The 19,194-nt window shown below is 37.8% G+C and overlaps 2 protein-coding genes and 1 pseudogene across 3 annotated transcripts; all 3 read left to right on the top strand.

Annotated features, from left to right (window-relative positions):
• Nucleotides 1-1,050: 1,050 nt before the first annotated feature.
• Nucleotides 1,051-7,790, top strand: LOC126589553 (serine/threonine-protein kinase Nek2-like). Of its 2 annotated transcripts, none has more exons than XM_050254879.1 (16): nt 1,051-1,355; nt 3,004-3,115; nt 4,150-4,173; nt 4,253-4,319; nt 4,437-4,502; nt 4,616-4,662; nt 4,777-4,822; nt 4,951-5,031; nt 5,118-5,160; nt 5,265-5,314; nt 5,397-5,478; nt 5,577-5,626; nt 5,787-5,860; nt 6,076-6,127; nt 6,310-6,771; nt 6,860-7,790. In XM_050254879.1, exons 2-16 carry the CDS (start codon nt 3,051-3,053, stop codon nt 7,493-7,495), a joined length of 1,845 nt encoding a protein of 614 aa, XP_050110836.1. In that variant the 5' UTR covers nt 1,051-1,355; nt 3,004-3,050; the 3' UTR covers nt 7,496-7,790. The 2 variants fall into 2 exon arrangements, with proteins under 2 accessions (XP_050110836.1, XP_050110835.1); XM_050254878.1 differs by lacking the exon at nt 1,051-1,355 and adding an exon at nt 2,339-2,659.
• Nucleotides 7,791-7,838: 48 nt separating this feature from the next.
• Nucleotides 7,839-9,177, top strand: LOC126590479 (uncharacterized; annotated as a pseudogene).
• A 4,174-nt stretch (nt 9,178-13,351) lies between these two features.
• On the top strand, nt 13,352-18,313 carry LOC126589554 (VAN3-binding protein-like). Its single transcript, XM_050254880.1, has 7 exons — nt 13,352-13,855; nt 14,158-14,283; nt 16,005-16,437; nt 17,027-17,275; nt 17,363-17,412; nt 17,701-17,758; nt 17,843-18,313. Exons 1-7 carry the CDS (start codon nt 13,466-13,468, stop codon nt 18,049-18,051), a joined length of 1,515 nt encoding a protein of 504 aa, XP_050110837.1. The 5' UTR covers nt 13,352-13,465; the 3' UTR covers nt 18,052-18,313.
• The last annotated feature ends 881 nt before the right edge of the window (nt 18,314-19,194 follow it).

Genomic DNA, 19,194 nt, shown 5'->3' with positions numbered 1-19,194 from the left:
TGCAAGTTGGCCTGGTAAAGTGGAGAAGGACTCATACAAATACAATGACAGAGAAAAAAGGGCGGATGTATAGAACCTTTCAATGAGATAGTGCTTTTTCACATGACTTTATTCTATTGGTACGAGACAAAACATGACGGTGTATGTAAATTATTTTCTATAAAGTGAGCTTGGAACATGGAGGACTCTCCATCTGGTCTAAACAACAACAAAACAAATTACACTGGACATAAGAAGGTTAGTTTCTTATAATTTTACTAAAATACTTGTTCGTAAGAATTAAAAAGTTACAGTTTGTCATGTATGCATTAAGTTTTTACTATATGCGACTGGAAGTGATTTGCAGAAAATCAAGCTCGTGTTCTAATTTTCTCAATAATAATTAAAGTTAAACCCCGTCCACCATCTTGTAATTCCAGGCTTATTTAGCCCATTTTATTCATGTGTTGTGCTTGTGTTTAGGTATGTGGCCTAATATTCATGTGGAAGTAGTTGGAATATTTAATTGGGCTACTACATAAGTACGCATCACCCTAAATTGCAGCAACGGGGTCCCTGACCGAACTCTTTAAGAATTTTATGAGGAAACAGAACATGCATGTTGTTTGTGTTGCTTTGTTGAACACTGATCCCTGAAACCTACCACCTGCCTGTATTTAGGGCAGAATTTCCTTTGTTTGCGTACATAACTACATATTGAAGCGGGCCAAATCTTCTTTACGTTTGGACAAAAAATAAAATAAAATCTTCTTACATACACGAGTAGCCAACCATAATAATTAGTATGGAACTTGTTATTCACGAAAGTGACTATATTTACACTAAGCAATTATATTATTAGAAAATCCGAAATATAAGATGCGACAAGAAGTTATTGACTTAGAACAAATGACACGACCCTTCAGGCCAATACAAACCGTGCACAACATCGGCCACAGATAATTAGAGAGGTCAAGTGTTGAGAGAAACTAGAACCTACTGCCTCCAATCAAACTTCATGTCGTCTCTATAAACTTTTCCATATATATATTATCTACCAAATAGCCTCCAATTCATCCTGTCGAGCATCATATTTAAAATTCCCTAAAAAAATGGGCCTCGTTACCAATCTTAAGGTCATGACATACTCTTTGAGGACTTACAGAGGGGGTCTTAGTTTTTTTTTAGTTTTCACAGATCGACCATAAAAAAGGATTGCAGGCAGCAGGAGTCGAACCTAGGCCTTGGTCTGGTGAAGAGAACGATCTTACCAACTCAACCAACCCTCATTGGCGCCTCATTACCTTCTTTTACAGTTACAAACGACGAATTGAAAGCAATGAAGCCTTGAAACCCTAGCTATGTGAAAGAATCAGGTGATATTTCTTCGATATAGTCGAATTATTCTGTAAGTTTCGGTTTGTAAGTTCTATTTAGTAGTTTCAGCCATTTGAAGTCCACCCATTGATGCACCCAAGTGGCTAGCATCCATGCAAGATGTTGATAATCCTCTATATTTGTTGTTTCATTTGTTGGATGCACATTAATAGTAATTCGTAACAAAAGTTAAAGATAAATTTTCTTCGTTTGTGTGCCTTTTGCTAGTTTATACAGATCAAATCAAACTTAGATGCAAATGTCTCAAGTTTTAATTCTTTGCCCCTCCTCCTCATATGGCTCGTATTAAAAATTAAAGGGCTATTTGATAACCATTTCGTTTTTAGCTTTTAGTTTTTTTTTTTCAAATCTGAAAACTGAAATCTTATTCGGTAACTAAAAACTACGTTCTTGATTTTTCAGAATTTGGCCTTGAATTTTCACTTTTTGATGAAAACAGAAAATAATTACCAAACAAAATTTCAATTTTAAATTTAACACCCAAACTCGCAAAGTCCCAATTAAAAAAAAAAAAGCCCACCAAACCATTAACTCTGGGCCTCAGCCCACCAACTGGACTCGTAACCAATGGCAGGCCTCCGACTTCCGACAAATTTGAAAATCCCGCAAAATCCGCCAAGAAAAACTCCGTTCGAACGGCGTGTACGTGGGGGCCTCCTTTGGCACCTTCCCAATTCCTTCTCCAACCACCCGTGCAGTGGGCCCCACCCCAATCCCCCGGTCCTTTTTCAGGAAGGGATCATCTCTAGATCCCTTCCTCCTAATCCATCAAGTCCGGAGATCCGAACCATTGAAATTTAATCTAACGGTCATAAACAGGGGCTCATTTAAAAAATTATAATAAATTTAACCGTTTGATCAAATTTCAATGATCCAGATTCTCGAATTTAGTGGATTAGGAGAAAGGGATAGGAGAGGATCCTTACCCTTTTCAAGAATCTTTTCGTACCCAAGCCAAAACCCCTCTCTCTCACTCTGCAAATTTTGAACTTGAATTCTTCTTTCTTCGGTTTTGCTTTCGTTTTACTTCTTTTGGCGCCCACCTTGTCATTCGCATTATCTGATGGAGAAAAATTAGGAAATTAAATAATTAGGAGGGAAGTAGGTGGAGGGCTTTAATCTGAATTTCCTAAATTTTTTCCCCATTTAATTAAACTACGTACTCCAACTCCTTGTTTTTAAAAAAAAAAAAATTTAAAGTTTAAGTTTTTAAGGAAGAAGAAGCTGCAGATTCACTTGTTCTTCCAGTTTCTTGGTGATTTCTGCTGTTCTGGATTCTTGGGTACTTTTCTTTGTACTTGCTGTTACTGTTGCTCTTACTTTTTCCTGCTGTTTTCATAGTTTGTTTTCTGATGAATTGACGCACGTGTTCGTATTGGGTATTGATTAAATTGCTAATTAAGCTTGATTAGGGATTGAATATTGCTTAATGGGTTGATGGTTTGTGTTTGTCATAGTACGATTCATATTTTACTTCCTTGTTTAAGCTGATAAACTAGTGTATGGGGTTAAATTGTGCTTCATGATTTTACTATTTACTGATTTTTTGCTTCATGATTAGTGATTACATTGTTGAAAGTTCACTAATTTCTTCATGTGTGGTTTGTGTTTGGGCATTGTTTTCAGGTGTAGATGTATTTTATAGACACTGAAGAGTGAGAGTGGTAGAACATATGATGGAGCAGTATGAAGTTCTGGAGCAGATTGGGAAGGGTTCTTTTGGTTCTGCTCTTCTCGTCTACGATGCATGGACACGGGGAAAACTCAACGTATCCCGTATCTGACACGCAGGGATACGGATACGTACAGAATACGTACGGATACGCTCCCGATACGTATCAGAATGAAGGGATACGTTCTTTATTGATGAGATACGCGTATCATACTGTCGAGATACGCGTATCATAATTTTCGGATACGTTTCAAACAAAATCTGAGGATAATCAGGAAAAAAAATCCAAATCAGAGGATACGGATTCCGCACAGAATCGTGATTGATTCGAATTAGATAACTGAAACGATTGTTTAACTAAAAACCAAAACGATTTCGAACCTCAGAAATCAGACTTGTTGTCTGCAATTGCTCCGTCCGTCTGTCGTCTCTATCGTTTCCGTCCTTCGACTTCGTTTTCACTTTGTTAATTTTGAAACTCAATCTGTACAGAACCCTTTTCTGTTTTTTTTCGAACCTAAAAGCCCCAACCTCTGTTTCTGTTTTTATTCGAAGCTAAAAGAAAGCCTCTGTTCAATCTGATTGATTTGAAAACCTGTTCAATCTGATTGCTTTTTGTATATAATATTATTTTGTATTTTGTGTATTATAAATAATATAATATTGTACTTTCATGATATTTAGATTATAATATTTATGGATATGCTTTCATGAATGTGGAGACTACTTTAGTTACTGGATGAACCGTCATTGGATACTACTTTAGTTACTAGAGGAGACATCATGAACGTGGAAGTTGAATGAGACTTTGTTTTTTTAATTTTAGTTTGGATGTTCATTTTAATTTTTCAAGTTTGAAGACTAATTGCTTGTTGGATGGACTATCTTTCTAACTATTTGGAGTTTATTGAAATAAATTTAAATTTGAGTAATAAATTTGAATGCTTATTTTAAAGTATTTTAGATATATTTATATATATTTTTAATTGCCGTATCCCAAACGTATCGTGTCTTCGTTTTTAGAAATTTGACGTGTCCCCGTGTCGTATCGTGTCGTATCCTCGTATCCGTGTCCGTATCCATGCATCGTAGCTTCTCGTGAGGCATAAGCACGAAAACAAGAAGTGAGTCTCCTTGCAACTTACGTCTAGTATTTACTTTGAGATAGGATTACTAAATTTTGATACATACTTACATGCATAGGTACGTCCTTAAGAAGATCCGTCTTGCTCGTCAAACTGATAGAAGCCGGAGATCGGCTCACCAGGAGGTCGGAGTTCTTTATTTTTGTTTAAAACTAAATCCATATGCTAGACTTGAGTAGTACTGGAATGGTGGTTGTAAGAATCTGGAATTTAAATGGTTATCTTGGTTTGTTGTAATGCAGATGGAGCTTATTTCCACGGTACAGAATCCGTTCATCGTGGAGTACAAAGATTCCTGGGTTGAAAGGGTCAGTATCTCATAAGAACGTTTGTTTTTTATTCCCCCATGAGTTGCTTGTTATTCACTTTCCACATAATTCTCTAGTTCTGCAATTAAAGCTTCGATGCCTTTCACTTTCAGGGTTGCTTTGTGTGCATTGTTATAGGGTATTGTGAAGGAGGAGACATGTAAGTTTTGCTTCTTCGTTAAAACGGTTCATTTACTACTTTAGGAATTATTTGATTTGGCCTTGTTCCCACCGCTTTTCTGACCTTTTCATGTTAATGCCTCTTGCTGAACAGGATGGAAGCCATAAAAAGGGCCCGTGGTGTTAATTTCTCAGAAGAGGTTGTTATTCTTCCAGCGAACTTTCCACTAGGTTTTATAAGTTTCCAAATTGTATCCTAGGCGTTTGATCAAAGTGTGTGATACTCCCAATAATTTATGTTTCTTACTTGCAATTTGGAAATGAACAGAAACTCTGCCAATGGCTAGTTCAACTGTTGATGGCACTTGATTACTTGCATGCAAACCATATTCTTCACCGTGATGTCAAGGTCAGTGGCAAGTTAAAGGAGCGATTTGTTTAGTGTTGCACGTTTGAAATTCCGGAGTTTTCTCTGACTGTGTTCTTCTACTTCAGTGTTCAAATATATTTTTGACAAAAGATCAAGACATCCGTCTGGGTAAGCTATAGTTCCTTCATTGCTGATTCACTCAAGTTCGGTTTCACATTTTTGAGTTCGCCCTTGATAATTGTATCCTGAATTTACAATAATAATGTATCTAGGTGACTTTGGTCTCGCGAAAATGTTAACTTCGGACGATCTAGCTTCCTCTGTAAGTACTTCAGCCGACGCATATAGTTTGAAGTTTTACACCCTGGCCTATGTGTGATCTGGTATGTCTGCTCAATGTTCAGGTAGTCGGAACTCCCAGTTATATGTGCCCTGAGCTTCTTGCTGACATACCTTATGGTTCTAAGTCAGATATATGGTCTTTAGGTAAGTTTTCCCTCCTCTTAACCTCCACCCAAACCCATTAATTTTTTCGTCCTCGATTTTTTAGCCACACACACATATAAATAGAATGTGTCTTGCAGGATGCTGTATATATGAAATGGCTGCGTTCAGGCCTGCATTCAAAGCCTTTGTAAGTTTGCTAATTTTCGGTTAGGAATTTTTTGAACTTTGTATTACCTGTTTGCGGTATGTTGGCACTAAACAAGAATTATCTAAGGCTTGAGGAGTTGAATGGAACTACAAGCTTTACCTTTTTCCTTGATAACTTATGAATTTCGTTCTGAGTACAGGATATACAATCTCTGATTAACAAAATAAACAAGTCAATAGTGGCTCCACTTCCAACGTTGTACTCTGGTGCATTGTGAGTCTATTTCCTCTTCTGTTGCCTCCGGGTTTTAAGTTCTTTTAATGGTTGCAATTTCATTTGTATATATTATTGTGAGTTGAGCTTAGACGTTGTCGGTGGAAAATTTGATGTTTGTTCAATGAATATTTGTTTGCATATGGTTTTCAATGAATCAAATGTGTTGATTGACAGTATGGTTTCCCTATTCTCTGTTTTCTTCTCTTTTGCAGTCGAGGTCTTGTTAAAAGCATGCTGCGGAAGAACCCAGAACTTAGGCCAAGTGTAAGTTTATTTATTTGTGTTTCTTTGCCGAATACATTTTTGTTTGTTTGATTCTTACATGTACTAGTAGATCATGTATGATGTACATTGCATGAATGTTTGTTGAGTTACACAGACTTATTTATAGAAATGAATCATCCATTTACGTGGATTTATTTACGACGTTATCCATGGTTTATCAGGCTGCAGAGGTGCTTGCTCATCCCCATCTTCAGCCTTATGTGCTTAAGATTCATCTAAAAGTGAATATCCCTCGGCGGAATACTTTCCCAGTTGACTGGTCTCGGTCCAGTTATGTGAGGAAAACACGATTCATGGAGCCAGAAACTAGTCCTGTTCGTACCAGCAGAGAGAAAAGACGATCATTCAGCAATGATAGGACCTTAAATCCTAGTATCTCTGGAACTGAACAGGGCTCTCCAAGTTCTAGCGTGCGGACACTGGACTTTCCAGGGTGTTTAAGTCGTAAGTTCACCGAGGTATCTATGGGAAGTACCAAGGAAGATTATGGTAACAGAAAGTTGGTGTCCACAAAGTACAATGTTGTTAATAGTCCACGAGCAGCACCAGCAAAAGTTTCTGCTACTCCCACGAAACACATTACAGAGTCAAGAATTTCTCACGTCAACTCAAAACGTGATTCGGTAAGTCATACTACTAAATTAGTGAATTGGATAAACTCGGTGTGTTTATTTATTGATTTTGACTACTTTGTTACTCGCATGATTGCAGCTTCCGGTGTCACATTCTCCAGCCAGAAAATCTTCCCAGTCAACTCGAAGAGCTTCTCTTCCGTTCTTGACAAGTACTGCAGCTGCACAAACCCCATATAGAGCCAATGTTGGTCCCCTTGGGATTATGGAGTCTCCAGACGTTTCTGTCAATGCCCCGCGAATTGACAAGATGGCTGAATTCCCCTTAGCCTCTTCTGAAGAGCCACTCGTTCCTACCCGTGGAATTTCATCAACATCTGCACGATGCCCTTCAACCAAGCTGAATAGCATCAACCATTCTATCACAAAGGACAAGTGCATGATCCAGGTTATAGACAAAACCATTTCCAAGTCCAGTACAATTGATGGCAGCCATGGACCTGCTCGAAATGGCAGTGAATCTCCTGAGCAGAAAACTACCGCTGGTGTTTCGAGCCATTCATCTTCGGAGTCACGACAGCAGCGATTCGACACCTCATCATTCCAGCAACGTGCAGAGGCTTTGGAAGGGTTGCTTGAGTTCAGCGCGCGTCTTCTACAACAAGAAAGGTTCGAAGAGCTTGGAGTGCTCTTGAAGCCATTCGGACCCGAGAAGGTTTCTCCGAGGGAAACAGCCATTTGGTTGACCAAGAGCTTCAAAGAAACCACGGCTTAGTTCGCATTCTCGCATTGCGATTGCTTTATCTTGTAAATTCCGTACGTCTTGAATTTCTGGAATTTGAAAAGAGTAGCTGTGTAATATCTTCGTGCTGAAGGTTGCCATAGGAAGATATCAACGTGAGTGGAAACTGTAATTTTGAATGGTTTTTAATTTTAGTTTGTGTTGGTTTTTTTTCTTCTTTTCGTATTTTTGCAAGTTTTATCTATATGAGCGAGTTTTGGAGAATCACTTTTAACTGCTTTTCAAGAAGCACTTGGATTTTAATAAAATTTTCAAAGTCTTGTTATAATGTTTAAGTCTCTCCAATCTCCATATAATACTATTAGTACGAAACGTCATGATGTTTGTCACATAAAAATTGCTCTTACATATAGAGAATAACTTACATGACACGGATACACTATTATGTAGTTTTACATGCCAATAAAACAAAAATATTTGAACAAAAACTTATAAATATCTTTATTTCATTGGCATGCAACTTTACCGTGGCAATACACCGTGTCATATAAACCCTCTCCTTGTTTTAAGTGTTTGTTTAGGATCACGACTTGGGGGAGTGATGTGTCTCAAGTTTGAAGAACCCTGAGAGAAATGTGCCGTCTTTCACAACGCAAATCAAACATTCAAATGATTTTGATGAACCCCAATTGAATTCAGAACACGGATCGACGAATGAGTGTGAGAATCTCGGAGATGGGTTTAGAGAGTTAAGGGTTTTCATGATGGAGCTAGGCCTCAAACTTGCTCGAGTATGCGAAATCTAGTCTCATTCATTATCATTCACCGTTTAATGGTTCCATTCTTGTTGAAGAAGCAATGAGCACAAAAAGAACATCGAAGAGACCCTTCGACTCTAGCAGGAACTGGATTGGTGACAAACGCAAACAACTTTCGGGGATTTGTTCTGAGAATCCGTGGCAGCAATGGCATTATGATAATGGGATTTTCACCGTCTTGACAGCTCCAATTTTTCGCTTGTCGAATGATCGACAAGCGAAAGGAGAAAGGGATCTAGATTGTCCTTATCCTAATGGAATACTTATTTGCAAATATTTGATCCCAGAAAGGATAATGCATTCATGGTGAAGGCCTCTCCTGAGAGCTTTATAATTCAGGTGGGGGAGTCGGCTGATATCATATCAAGAGGAAAGCTCCGCGCCACCCTTCGGTCTGTTTGCAGGCCTTCCAAGTTCGATAATTTGAGCAGAGAGACTTTTGTTGTGTTCTTGCAGCCGGCGTGGAACAAAACTTTCTCGGTAACAGACTACCCCATGAACATGGGGACATCATCAGAGATCAAACAGGTTGATGATCCGGATCAAAATAAATTGACCGAAGAAATACAGAAAATTGTACCACCTCTTGCATTGCGGTTGAAAGATGGGATGATATTTGCAGACTTCTCACGGGAAACCACTAAGCAATACTATGGTGGATCTGGTTTGCAGTCTAATATTGATTGCTTTGTCTATCTCCTTCCATAGTTTTCTAGAAGGGAGTTGATTATGAATATTTATACATTGTTAGCCTGTAGCTCTTCTACAGAGGGTTAGTAACAGAAAAATAGCGAGTTCATCCAAGAGTTTGTGAGTGCTCTTGATTCAGTCAGCCTCTAAAGTTCAGAGAGATTGGTGCTTGTAATCCCATTTCAATAGTGGAAGTATTTTGGATTTTGTCCTGTGGTTTTTCTCTTCACATCCGAGGGTTTTTTTTCCACAAAATTCCGGTGTCCTTTTGTTCACTTTTAATTTATGTTTACTTGTGTTTTATTTCCTGTGATTTAGACTAGCAGCAAGCTGCTGTTTTCGCTGCAGCAAACTCAACAAGTTCAGGATTTTCATGCAATACCGGTGAATTATGAAGCTGTAAGACTGCACCAAGCAAATTGCATAACAAGAATGCGATTTTTCAACGCTGTTTGCATCGTTGAATATGCAAAGATGCGATGCTTGCAACCTATTTGTTTGGGTTAATATTTGAACGTTGAGTTTAAGTAAAGGAAAGCCCAAAGATGCCCAACTAAAAGGAGATTTGCCCGAAGCCTAGCATCGAGACCATAAGCAAGTTAACACCTTTTCAGCCAAGGGACACAAGCCACGTGTCTATAAGCGAAGTGACAAGTGATGGAGATTAACCTACCATCAGCCAAAGAACACTTTTCAGTGATATTACGAGTAAGAAAGCTGATGACTTACTACCCTCCAAATGCTTTCAGGCAAGAGCAAAAGTTACAGCAGTTGGGCTACATTGCCTATAAAAGAAAGAAGAGACAATGAGGACAAAGACACTCAACCAATCAAACAAACAAACATACAAACTTAGCTCTCAAGCCAGATTTGCATCTTAAAGTTGAACTTAGCCCAGATTCAGTCCTTTTAAGGATAGTTCCCTACAAAAGACATCTTTTGTCTAGTTTAAAAGCTCTGCTACATCCCTTAGTGGCCTAGTATCGATTCCCTTGTGTAAGTTTGTTTATCATCCATCCCTTTTTAGCATACAACCTTTGTAAATTCAAAGAGAAGTGACTGCAAGAAGTTCAACCTTGCCAGACAAGGTGAAATCTTGCCCAAAGCTCTTTGTTTGTTTTCTAAATCCGTAGATCTATTACTTAATGCATTCTCCAGTATGTATTCAATTTATTTCCATCTGTTTTTCTATTTTAAGAAGTTCATTTGCATCTGGATCTGGTTAACTTGATCGATATGTTTTCATTAAATGTGATTTGGAATAAAACAAATGACTTAAGGGGCTCTGGACTCCCTCTATTCGAACATACAAGACTATGAACTAAAAGTCCTTGTTTAAAAGGTAAGAAAAAGAACTTAATGTAAACTTAACTCATCCACAACAATCCTTTGATAACAAGAAGTTTAAGTAACTTGGGGCGCAAGTAATCGACTTAAAACATACTTATTCTACATCTGCTATACTGAGATAGCAGTGGCACGCCTTGCACTTAGTTTTGATTGTGAGCCTTAAAGCCTACACCTAAGGCTCCACAAAGGCACATTCCAGAACTAACTTTGTTCTTTTCTTGTAGCACATCAACAAATAAGAGCCCGACTACATATCCAAAGTGCCAATCCCTTGAGGAGCTATGCTGAGGTCTGAGAATCCTCCTCCAGAGAAATCTTTGCCCGAACACTATTAAACTCATGAGAATTTGTTACAAGTGAAAGAGAGCGATTGATTGCCTCTTTCTCTTTAGCTACTTTAAGCCGGCTACTCGAGGTTAACTGAAGTTATAACATGTTTAGCTTCGTGTAATAAGTTTGGGGTTGTTCTAGTTTTGCCTTAATCAACTTGTGTTTACTTATTCTACAGACTCTGGCTACAGAAACAACTTGATGGAATAGTTGCAACTTTCAACTAGGCAAAGGTGGTACTGTGGTCCGTTCTCCCTGTGTTTGTTCAAAAGCTATAGAGAAACACACATCTAAATTGAGTTTGTTTTTTTCCTTTTACCAATGTGACATAGTAAACTACTCTATTTTACGTGCAGACGCATTTGAACTCAGAAGCAAGTGAGCAGATACATTGCTCTGATCAAGTAACCTAACTTTGAAGAAGAGATTCAAACTTGAGCGTAAGAGAATAGACACATTATCTCAACTAACTGATCTAACTTGCGTTTTCACGTGCTATTATTAGTTATTTGAATTCATGAAATTACGTGGGAAAATGAGGCAAAAGGAATAAAAGGTGTCCCCTCCAGTCAACAGTCATGAGCTAAGAAACAAAGAAAAGCCTTACAGTTTGAACAAAAAGGCTGCTTCTCTTCTTCCTTTCGATCCTTTTTTTTTTGTCAGATTTTTTTATTTATGAAAAGGGTGTATTTATTCATGTACAAAAGCCAAAGTTATAGATGATGACGTGTGCAGGCACGCGCATTTTAGCATAGGTCCCTCTCCAGTGAACAGCTTTGTGTCTCGGAACAGTATAGAGAAAAAAAAAATGGTTCCATTGAGAATTTGTCTTGACCCCCAAACATGTCGGCCTCGGACATTGCCAAGACGTTTGGCTTAAGGAACACAATCACTTAGGTCACCACCAGTCAAGTATTCTAGCCAATTCTGACATCTTACTGATTCTTATTATGTGACTATGTAGTGGCGAATTTAATATTTAAAATTTGGAAGATTTCAGTGTTAAAAGTTCAAGTTTTTAGATAGAAATATATAACAAAGTACGCAAAAAAAAAAAAAAAAAAAAATCAGTTTATGGCTTGTTGTTGTTAGCTGAACCAAGCTGCGCACATATCAATATATATTGACATATGCCAAACCAATATGATAAGTGCTGCTAACAGAATTTGTCAAGTGTTGTCGACACAACCGACAAGAGGCTTTTTGTCACACACTTTGGTGGCCACATAGAAGAGAACGGTGATCCCCATATGTCTAATTCTTGGACTCCAAATGGTCCTAGGACTATCTTCGTCTCAATATACATCAACAACTGTGCCTATATCACCACATAAAGCTTGCAAATTCCTCCTAAACATTATAAATAAGTGGAGTGGTATGCTTAGTCCTGACGCGCATGAGCTAATCTGGCCGTTTTTGTTTTGTGGGTTTCACAAAGATGAACAATCATGATTCACACACAAGCACATGTAAGTATTGTTAGATGAGAGTGATTTGGTTAGTTTGCACGCAAGCGAACATGTATCGTGTTTTATAAGTCTCACAAGTATAAATAGTCAAGATTAGCCTGCACATGCTTGCACAACTAATCCTAACACGCAGTTTATTTTGAATTATATAGTTGATCAATGTTCAATAAACTTGGCTAAAAAATCTAAAGGGGAAGAAAAACAAAGAGATTAGTATGAAAAATGGTGTTGATCACTTTTGTTTTGGTGTTGTTGGGGGTGTGTGTGAAGACTCAAGAGTGAAGTGGTCGAGTAACTTTCCTATCATTTTGTTCCTTTATCAAAAGCTCCTTTGAAGAAAGATGATTAGTCACATGATCAAAGTAGGACCACACTAGAGGGGGGGCTAAAAGCATCCCTAAAACCTCTTTTTGTACAAATCTATTGCTTACAAAATTGCTATTTATTCCACTAATCTTTCACACCATCATAAGCTACAAATAAAGCTAGACTTAAATATTCATCTTTCCATGTGGCACCTCAAAAGTACTTCTACCGCATCCAATTTGACCAAAGACCATATCCAATAAATTATCTCTTTTCTAAGATGTTTTAGTGTATACTATTTGGATGCGTGGTATAATTAATTTATTTGTGCTATAAAATGAATAAGAATTCTTGAACTAGAACATATTGTTTTTGTTAATTGTTTTGAGCGGGTATTAGCTTAGATTCGCCGCTTGTTTTATTTTTATTTTTTCTTTATATTGTTAATAAAATCCAATATAGGAGGGACATGTGGGGGTTTTTGCGTGCAACAGTCCTTTTTTCATCGATGGACGGTTGATGTCTAGCACATTGACAAATAATTAATCTTGCCTAATCCTTTACAAAATTTACTAAAAAAGTATGAATTTGTTCGCTGTTATTATTATATTTTATAAGATAAATTGTTGTCTATTCATATTATAACAAGAGTTACTATGTTCACTGATTTGTCATATTTTTCACTTATTTTACATGAATAATTCATCTATACTTTTGTTATAAGATGTATCAAAAAATCCAACAAATAGATAAACATAACAACATTATAACATGTGAATCGATTATACCAAATGACTGTATTTATATTGTGTCCACATCTTGATCCCAAAACCCAAAAATCCACAAACCCCTTTACTTAGCACATCGATATAATGATCATTAATGAATGACCAAATAGACATAAAAGTGTGTGTATATATATGTGTCCATATCTTGATCCCAAAACCCACAAACCCCTTTAACAAATTCAAACCCACCTCTCTCTCTCACTCTCACTCTCACTCTCTCTCTCTCTCTCCCTCCACAACATTTCCACTTCCATGGAAGAAACACTACCAATGTTAACCACTCGCCGGACTGACCAAAGCCCCGTCAACCACCGAGACCACCTCCCCAAAAGCCCAAGAGTTCCAATGGAGTTTCTCTCAAGGTCATGGAGTGCCTCCGCTCTTGAAGTCTCCAAAGCTCTGTCTCAGTCTCACCCTCCTCCGCTGCCTCCTCCTCCTCCTTCATGCATGGCTAATTCCAAGTCCTCAAACAGCTCTTCCTCTTGCACCACCACCGCAACCACCACCACTCCTTCCATTCCTGAAGACATCGCAGGAGAAGCAGAGGAGCTGCCGTCCCTCCCCGGAAACCAATTTTACTTTGCTTCCTCTGTCACCTCCCAGCTCGTCCTTGATCGCATTATGTCACAGTCCATGAGAGAGGTGCGTGTTTCATTCACTCGAAAGAAACCTAACTACAACGGGGATGCAGTTGTGATGGTATTCCAAGCCAGACACATAACATTGCGTTGTTGGCTTGAAACATTGTCACGGTAGCTTCTCGAACCTACAACAGGAATGTAATTTTGGCGATATTTCAAGCTGGACACTTGATATTACGTTATTAACTAATTTGGAATATCGTCACAATGAAATTTCGAGAAGTTTTTCTCTGTTCACAATCTTCAATTTTCTTGTTTTCAAATTACTCTTTTGGTCTTAAATTTTTTTTGGGGGTTTTACAGGAAGTGTCTCCATTGACATCAGGGAGGCTCTCACACAGCAGTGGACCTCTGAACAATGGTGGTTCTCTAACAGAGATGGATAGCCCTCCAGTCTCACCCTCTGATGAGTTCGACGACGTCGTTAAGGTCATTCTTTCTCCCTCATCTGTTTGTTTAGACTCTTATTTTATTTAAACAAAATTCCAGAATTCTTGTCCAAGAAGGCAAACCAGGAGACAAAATGTGACAATGTCACTCAGCTTTCTCTGTTTTCCTGTCACACACACACCATCTGATGATATCTTTGTCCTTTCCACTCAGTAATTGATTAATCATTTGTTTTTATATTTATTTTATTTTATTAAAAATATATTGATTAGTGCAGAAAACTACAGTAGATGCTTTTTCTCCTTTTCTTCTTTCTCCCCTTTCAAGACAAGAAACCTTTTTTATTTCCTTAAAAATCTGGCCATGGAGTCTTATCAACCAGGCCTTATTTTCTTCGGACAAGGATTGTCTACCCTTCTTGTTCGCGTGCCCTTTTATGCTTTTCTGTTTGTGTGGTCACGATTAAATCACGTTAATATTTTATATTATTATTTATTTTTATCTTATTCTCTATAAAAAATAATATAAAATGTTAACATGGCTTAACCGTGACCACACAAAACAGGAAAGTACGGGAACAAGGAGGGCAGACAATCCTTGTTCATTTTCTTCAAGTCAAAACAAAAAATCACACATCAGTTTTTACTTCTCCCACATTTTTTTAATTTTTGACTGTCGGATTGATGAATTGAAGAAGATCAACGAACATAAATTAACAAGGATGTGTGAGAAGTAAAAAGAAGTGTTTGGATAATACACTCCAACAAAAAATAACAGAGAGTATAGTAGCATTAGGGTTCTTTACTATTCTTCTCTACCGGCAAGGGCAACGTTTTAAATTCGACTCGAGTTCACGAGTTGAATAGTCGAATATGATCGTTAGTAAGTGTACGGTTTTAAATTACGATTCAAATTAACAAGATCGATAGCTATGTAACTGAATTATTGTGTGATTTAATCTAAATTTGCTGCTGTAATATATGGATTCTATACACACAATAAAAATTTATTTTATCAAAACAAAAAAGATTGTGCTGTCTACACACTCGTTTTATACCTCCAATACACTTTGTTAATTTTTATTCTTTAATCTTTTTTAACTTATTCGATCTGACGATCGAAAATAAGAAATAGTGTGTACATAATACCGCCCAAAATGGGAATAAACAAAATTGGGCACTAGGCCAGGCTGTTCCTTGGGCACAAGGATTAAGAGAGTAGATGGGTGGAGTGTAAAATTGAGCAAGTCAGATGCTTAAAATGGTAACCACAGCCCCGTGCCTTGTCATGCTTCCCTACAACTTTGCTTATTTTGGTTTCTCACCTCTTTGTAAGCAAACCTAGCACCCTTCACCAAAATAAATTAAATAATTGTCCCAAAAAATTGTTTTAGAGTTTCTCCGACAGTCTTTATAAATGTGATATTTCAAATGTAAGTTTTCTAATTTACGTCGCAATTTGAAGAGTGAAATATCTTATTTCACAATTTTTTTTTTGCACGAAAAAGAAATAATAGTGGAGAATGCACTATAAATTTTGATATTATATACTATTTAATATAAAAACAAATTGGTCCCAATTTTTTTTGTTGTTTTTAAATTAATTAATGGAGATGGTGAGAAGAGACACAAATTTTATGAAATTGAAAATACAAAAAAGGTGAATAAAACTCGTGTTTTGGTCGAAAAATTAGACTTTCTGTCTTTGTGGTGACTTTTTTGTTGTTCTTTCTTTTGATGGACTTGTATTGTGGCACGCAGTATTTTCGAACCCACAACAGCATACAAAACCTATTCAACGGCAGCCGGAGCAGCGCTGGAAATGGCAACACTGCCCCCAGCGGCGGAGCCAAGACGGTGGGGAGGTGGTTGAAAGAGAGAAAAGAGAAGAAAAAGGAAGAGACGAGAGTGCACAACGCGCAGGTCCATGCGGCGGTTTCAGTTGCTGCGGTGGCTGCTGCAGTGGCCGCCATTGCTGCAGCCACAGCGGCTTCTTCGGGGTCGAGAAAGAACGATCAAGCAGGGAAGACTGACATGGCAGTGGCGTCTGCCGCCACGTTGGTAGCTGCTCAATGTGCTGAGGCTGCGGAAGCTATGGGAGCTGAACATGACCATCTTACTTCAGTAGTCAGCTCCGCCGTTAATGTTCATTCACATGATGATATTACCACCCTCACTGCAGCTGCTGCGACAGGTACCGATGCTTCTTAGCTCATAAATTACTCCACAAAATAATCTTGTCAAATTTTGCTAAAGATGTTCCATTTATTTTATCACATTGGTCAACCAACTGATGCGTTCATTAGTAAGTGGCACATAAATAATTGATGTAACGTTCATATGGGATGGCCTTAAAAATATCGTCTTTTCTAGAGTGTTGTTATTTGTTTCATAGTTACTGACTATATTGTTGGAGAGAATCAATCTTATGATCAGAAATAAATCCCTTAAAGTTTACATGACTAATCATGTGATCTAGTCACGTTTATTAAGTAGACACAATATCACTGTGACATAACATATTTTCTCACATTGAAAATCCCACGCAATTAAACTTTTTGGACATATAAACTTGATCACATTACTGATGCATTCTTTAATAGAACAACGCGGTCAGTTTTGTGTTTCTAAGTAGCAATCTCTAATTGAGTTGCTTACCTTGCTAGGCAGTAAATGTCGTACAAACATCTTTTTTAAGATTTAAAACAATCTCTAAATAACAAATTAGAGTATAATAATGTTTTAACTTTAAAAAAATCTGTGTCTATGTTGTGATATGGCAGCTTTACGAGGGGCAGCGACCCTAAAGGCAAGGGCAATGAAGGAGGTGTGGAACATATCAGCAGTGATTCCAGTGGAAAAGGGAATGGGAATGGGAGTCTGCGGTGGTAAAACCAACAGCAACGGTGGTGATCGCAGCAGCAGCAGCAGCTTTAGTGACGATCATGTTCCTGTTGACCCTACTTTTCTTGGGGTCTCGAACCAAGACCTCCTTGCTAGGGGCAGTGAACTCCTCAAACGCACACGAAAAGGTATTTTCAATTAAAACAAAATAAAAAAACAAAGAGTATAGTACCTAAACTTGATCTAATTTGAACTATATGGTTTGCATTTTGCAGGCGATCTCCACTGGAAACTAGTGTCTGTTTACATTCACCGAACCGGGCAGGTGAGTCTCCGCGGTTAACTGCATTTTTTTAAAACGCAGATACGTCGTCCATCATATTTGATATTGAGATGAACCGTACTAACAGTCGTTACCTAGATTTTCACTTTCATCGTTGTAGTTTCATCATGTTATCAAAGTCAATCCAATCGGTCAAATGATATAAAACGTCCTTAATGTTGTCAAATGGTTGTCAATATGTCGTCTATAAACTTGACCGTAATTAACCTAATCAAAATCTGTCCTATAGACGTCACTTCTTATCATTAATCGTACTGTGAAATTTTATAGGTGATGCTGAAAATGAAAAGCAAACACGTCGCAGGAACTTTCACCAAGAAGAAAAAGAGTAAACCCTGTTCTCTTCTGTACTTGTATTCAATGTGAAACAATGTACAAGGATTTTAACTTAACGTTGGTTTTGGGTGAGCAGATGTTGTGTTGGACGTGTGCAAGAACATGCCGGCATGGCCCGGGAGACACTTGTTCGACGACGGAGAGCAGCGTCGTTACTTTGGGCTGAAGACGGAAGCACGAGGCATCGTTGAGTTCGAGTGCAAGAACCAGAGAGAACATGACGTCTGGACTCACGGCGTTTCAAGGCTGCTTTCCGTTGTCGCTGAGAGAAAGAACAGGCACTGATTAGGTCTCTGCATTATGTCTAACGAATCGCATGACATAGATGCTGTTGTTTTTGGATTTTGGCAGACTGTTGGTATTAAAAAAGGAGGTGTTAGGCACATGTAGTGTAGAGGGGAGGTCCTGAACAAAAGCACTTCACTTTTGAATTCGGAAATTTCAAAGGACATGACCTGCTTTAGGAATAATATATATATAGTAGTTAGTTTTAGTATGTACTGTCACAATGGAATTTTCAATGGTATTTTGTAGCATTTGATTCTTAGGGTTTTTGAATTGTTAAATCTTTAGTAAAAATCACAAAAACCAAAATTTAACAGTTGAAAAACTCTTAACATAGGATACTTCAGAGTATCGTAGAATTTTGTGATAAAATTTACCAAGCTTGCCCCAGAAAGCAAAAATTGAAAACGGTGGTAGGTTTTAAAGGGCAAATGTCTAAAACAACTGGCATTAACGAGTCATACTATTTTGGTCCGAGCTCGTCACGCTCAATGGTCTCACTTTGGGCATGTGAAAAATTAAGACCCAAATACCTTTGAGTCGAGTTAAGTGTGGAACATGTATAAGATGGTACACGCCACCTGTTGTGGAGTCAGGATTTTTAAATAATAGGGTCATAATATCAACAAAAAAAGTTTGATTGGGTCAGTTAGTTGAGTAGTATGCACCTGCCAATTCCTGTCAACATATATTGAAAACTTATGCCAACATATATCAAATATTATTATTTGTAGAGGCTTGTCGATAGTGAATTCATGATACTGTGGAGTAATATTGAAGAATATCAAGACTTGTCAAGCGTATTTTATCGAGCACATGATGCTCACAATAGAGTCGCACAGAAAAAGAGAGAAAAGTAAGACAAATGTGATAGCTAAAATAGAAGAAGTAGGAGAAGGATGTCGTAATCTAATTTGGCTTAGTTGTTTACAAGGATCAAACACAATATACAAACAAATATACATGAATTTTTGAAGTTGTTGAGGTTAAGGCAACTCCCATGCTGGCTTTGCCACTGTAAGTTACACTAATTTGTAGCGTTGATAATGCATGTCGTCACTTTAATTTTAAATCTTTCTTATTTCTTTTCTCTTAAAATTGTAGTTGTTACACTAATTTGTAGCGTTGATAATGCATGTCGTC

Source organism: Malus sylvestris, chromosome 11 (assembly GCF_916048215.2).
Source record: "Malus sylvestris chromosome 11, drMalSylv7.2, whole genome shotgun sequence".
NCBI lineage: Eukaryota > Viridiplantae > Streptophyta > Magnoliopsida > Rosales > Rosaceae > Malus > Malus sylvestris.
This window is presented reverse-complemented; position numbering and strand designations above follow the sequence as displayed.

Coding starts and splice junctions, on each gene's coding strand:
- LOC126589553 (XM_050254879.1), top strand. CDS start 3,051: ATGATGGAGCAGTATGAAGTTCTGGAGCAGATTGGGAAGGGTTCTTTT. Junction 5,032..5,117: donor TTCTTCACCGTGATGTCAAG/GTCAGTGGCAAG, acceptor CTTCTACTTCAG/TGTTCAAATATATTTTTGAC. Junction 5,161..5,264: donor AGATCAAGACATCCGTCTGG/GTAAGCTATAGT, acceptor TAATGTATCTAG/GTGACTTTGGTCTCGCGAAA.
- LOC126589554 (XM_050254880.1), top strand. CDS start 13,466: ATGGAAGAAACACTACCAATGTTAACCACTCGCCGGACTGACCAAAGC. Junction 13,856..14,157: donor TGTCACAGTCCATGAGAGAG/GTGCGTGTTTCA, acceptor GGGGTTTTACAG/GAAGTGTCTCCATTGACATC. Junction 17,276..17,362: donor CCTCAAACGCACACGAAAAG/GTATTTTCAATT, acceptor TGCATTTTGCAG/GCGATCTCCACTGGAAACTA.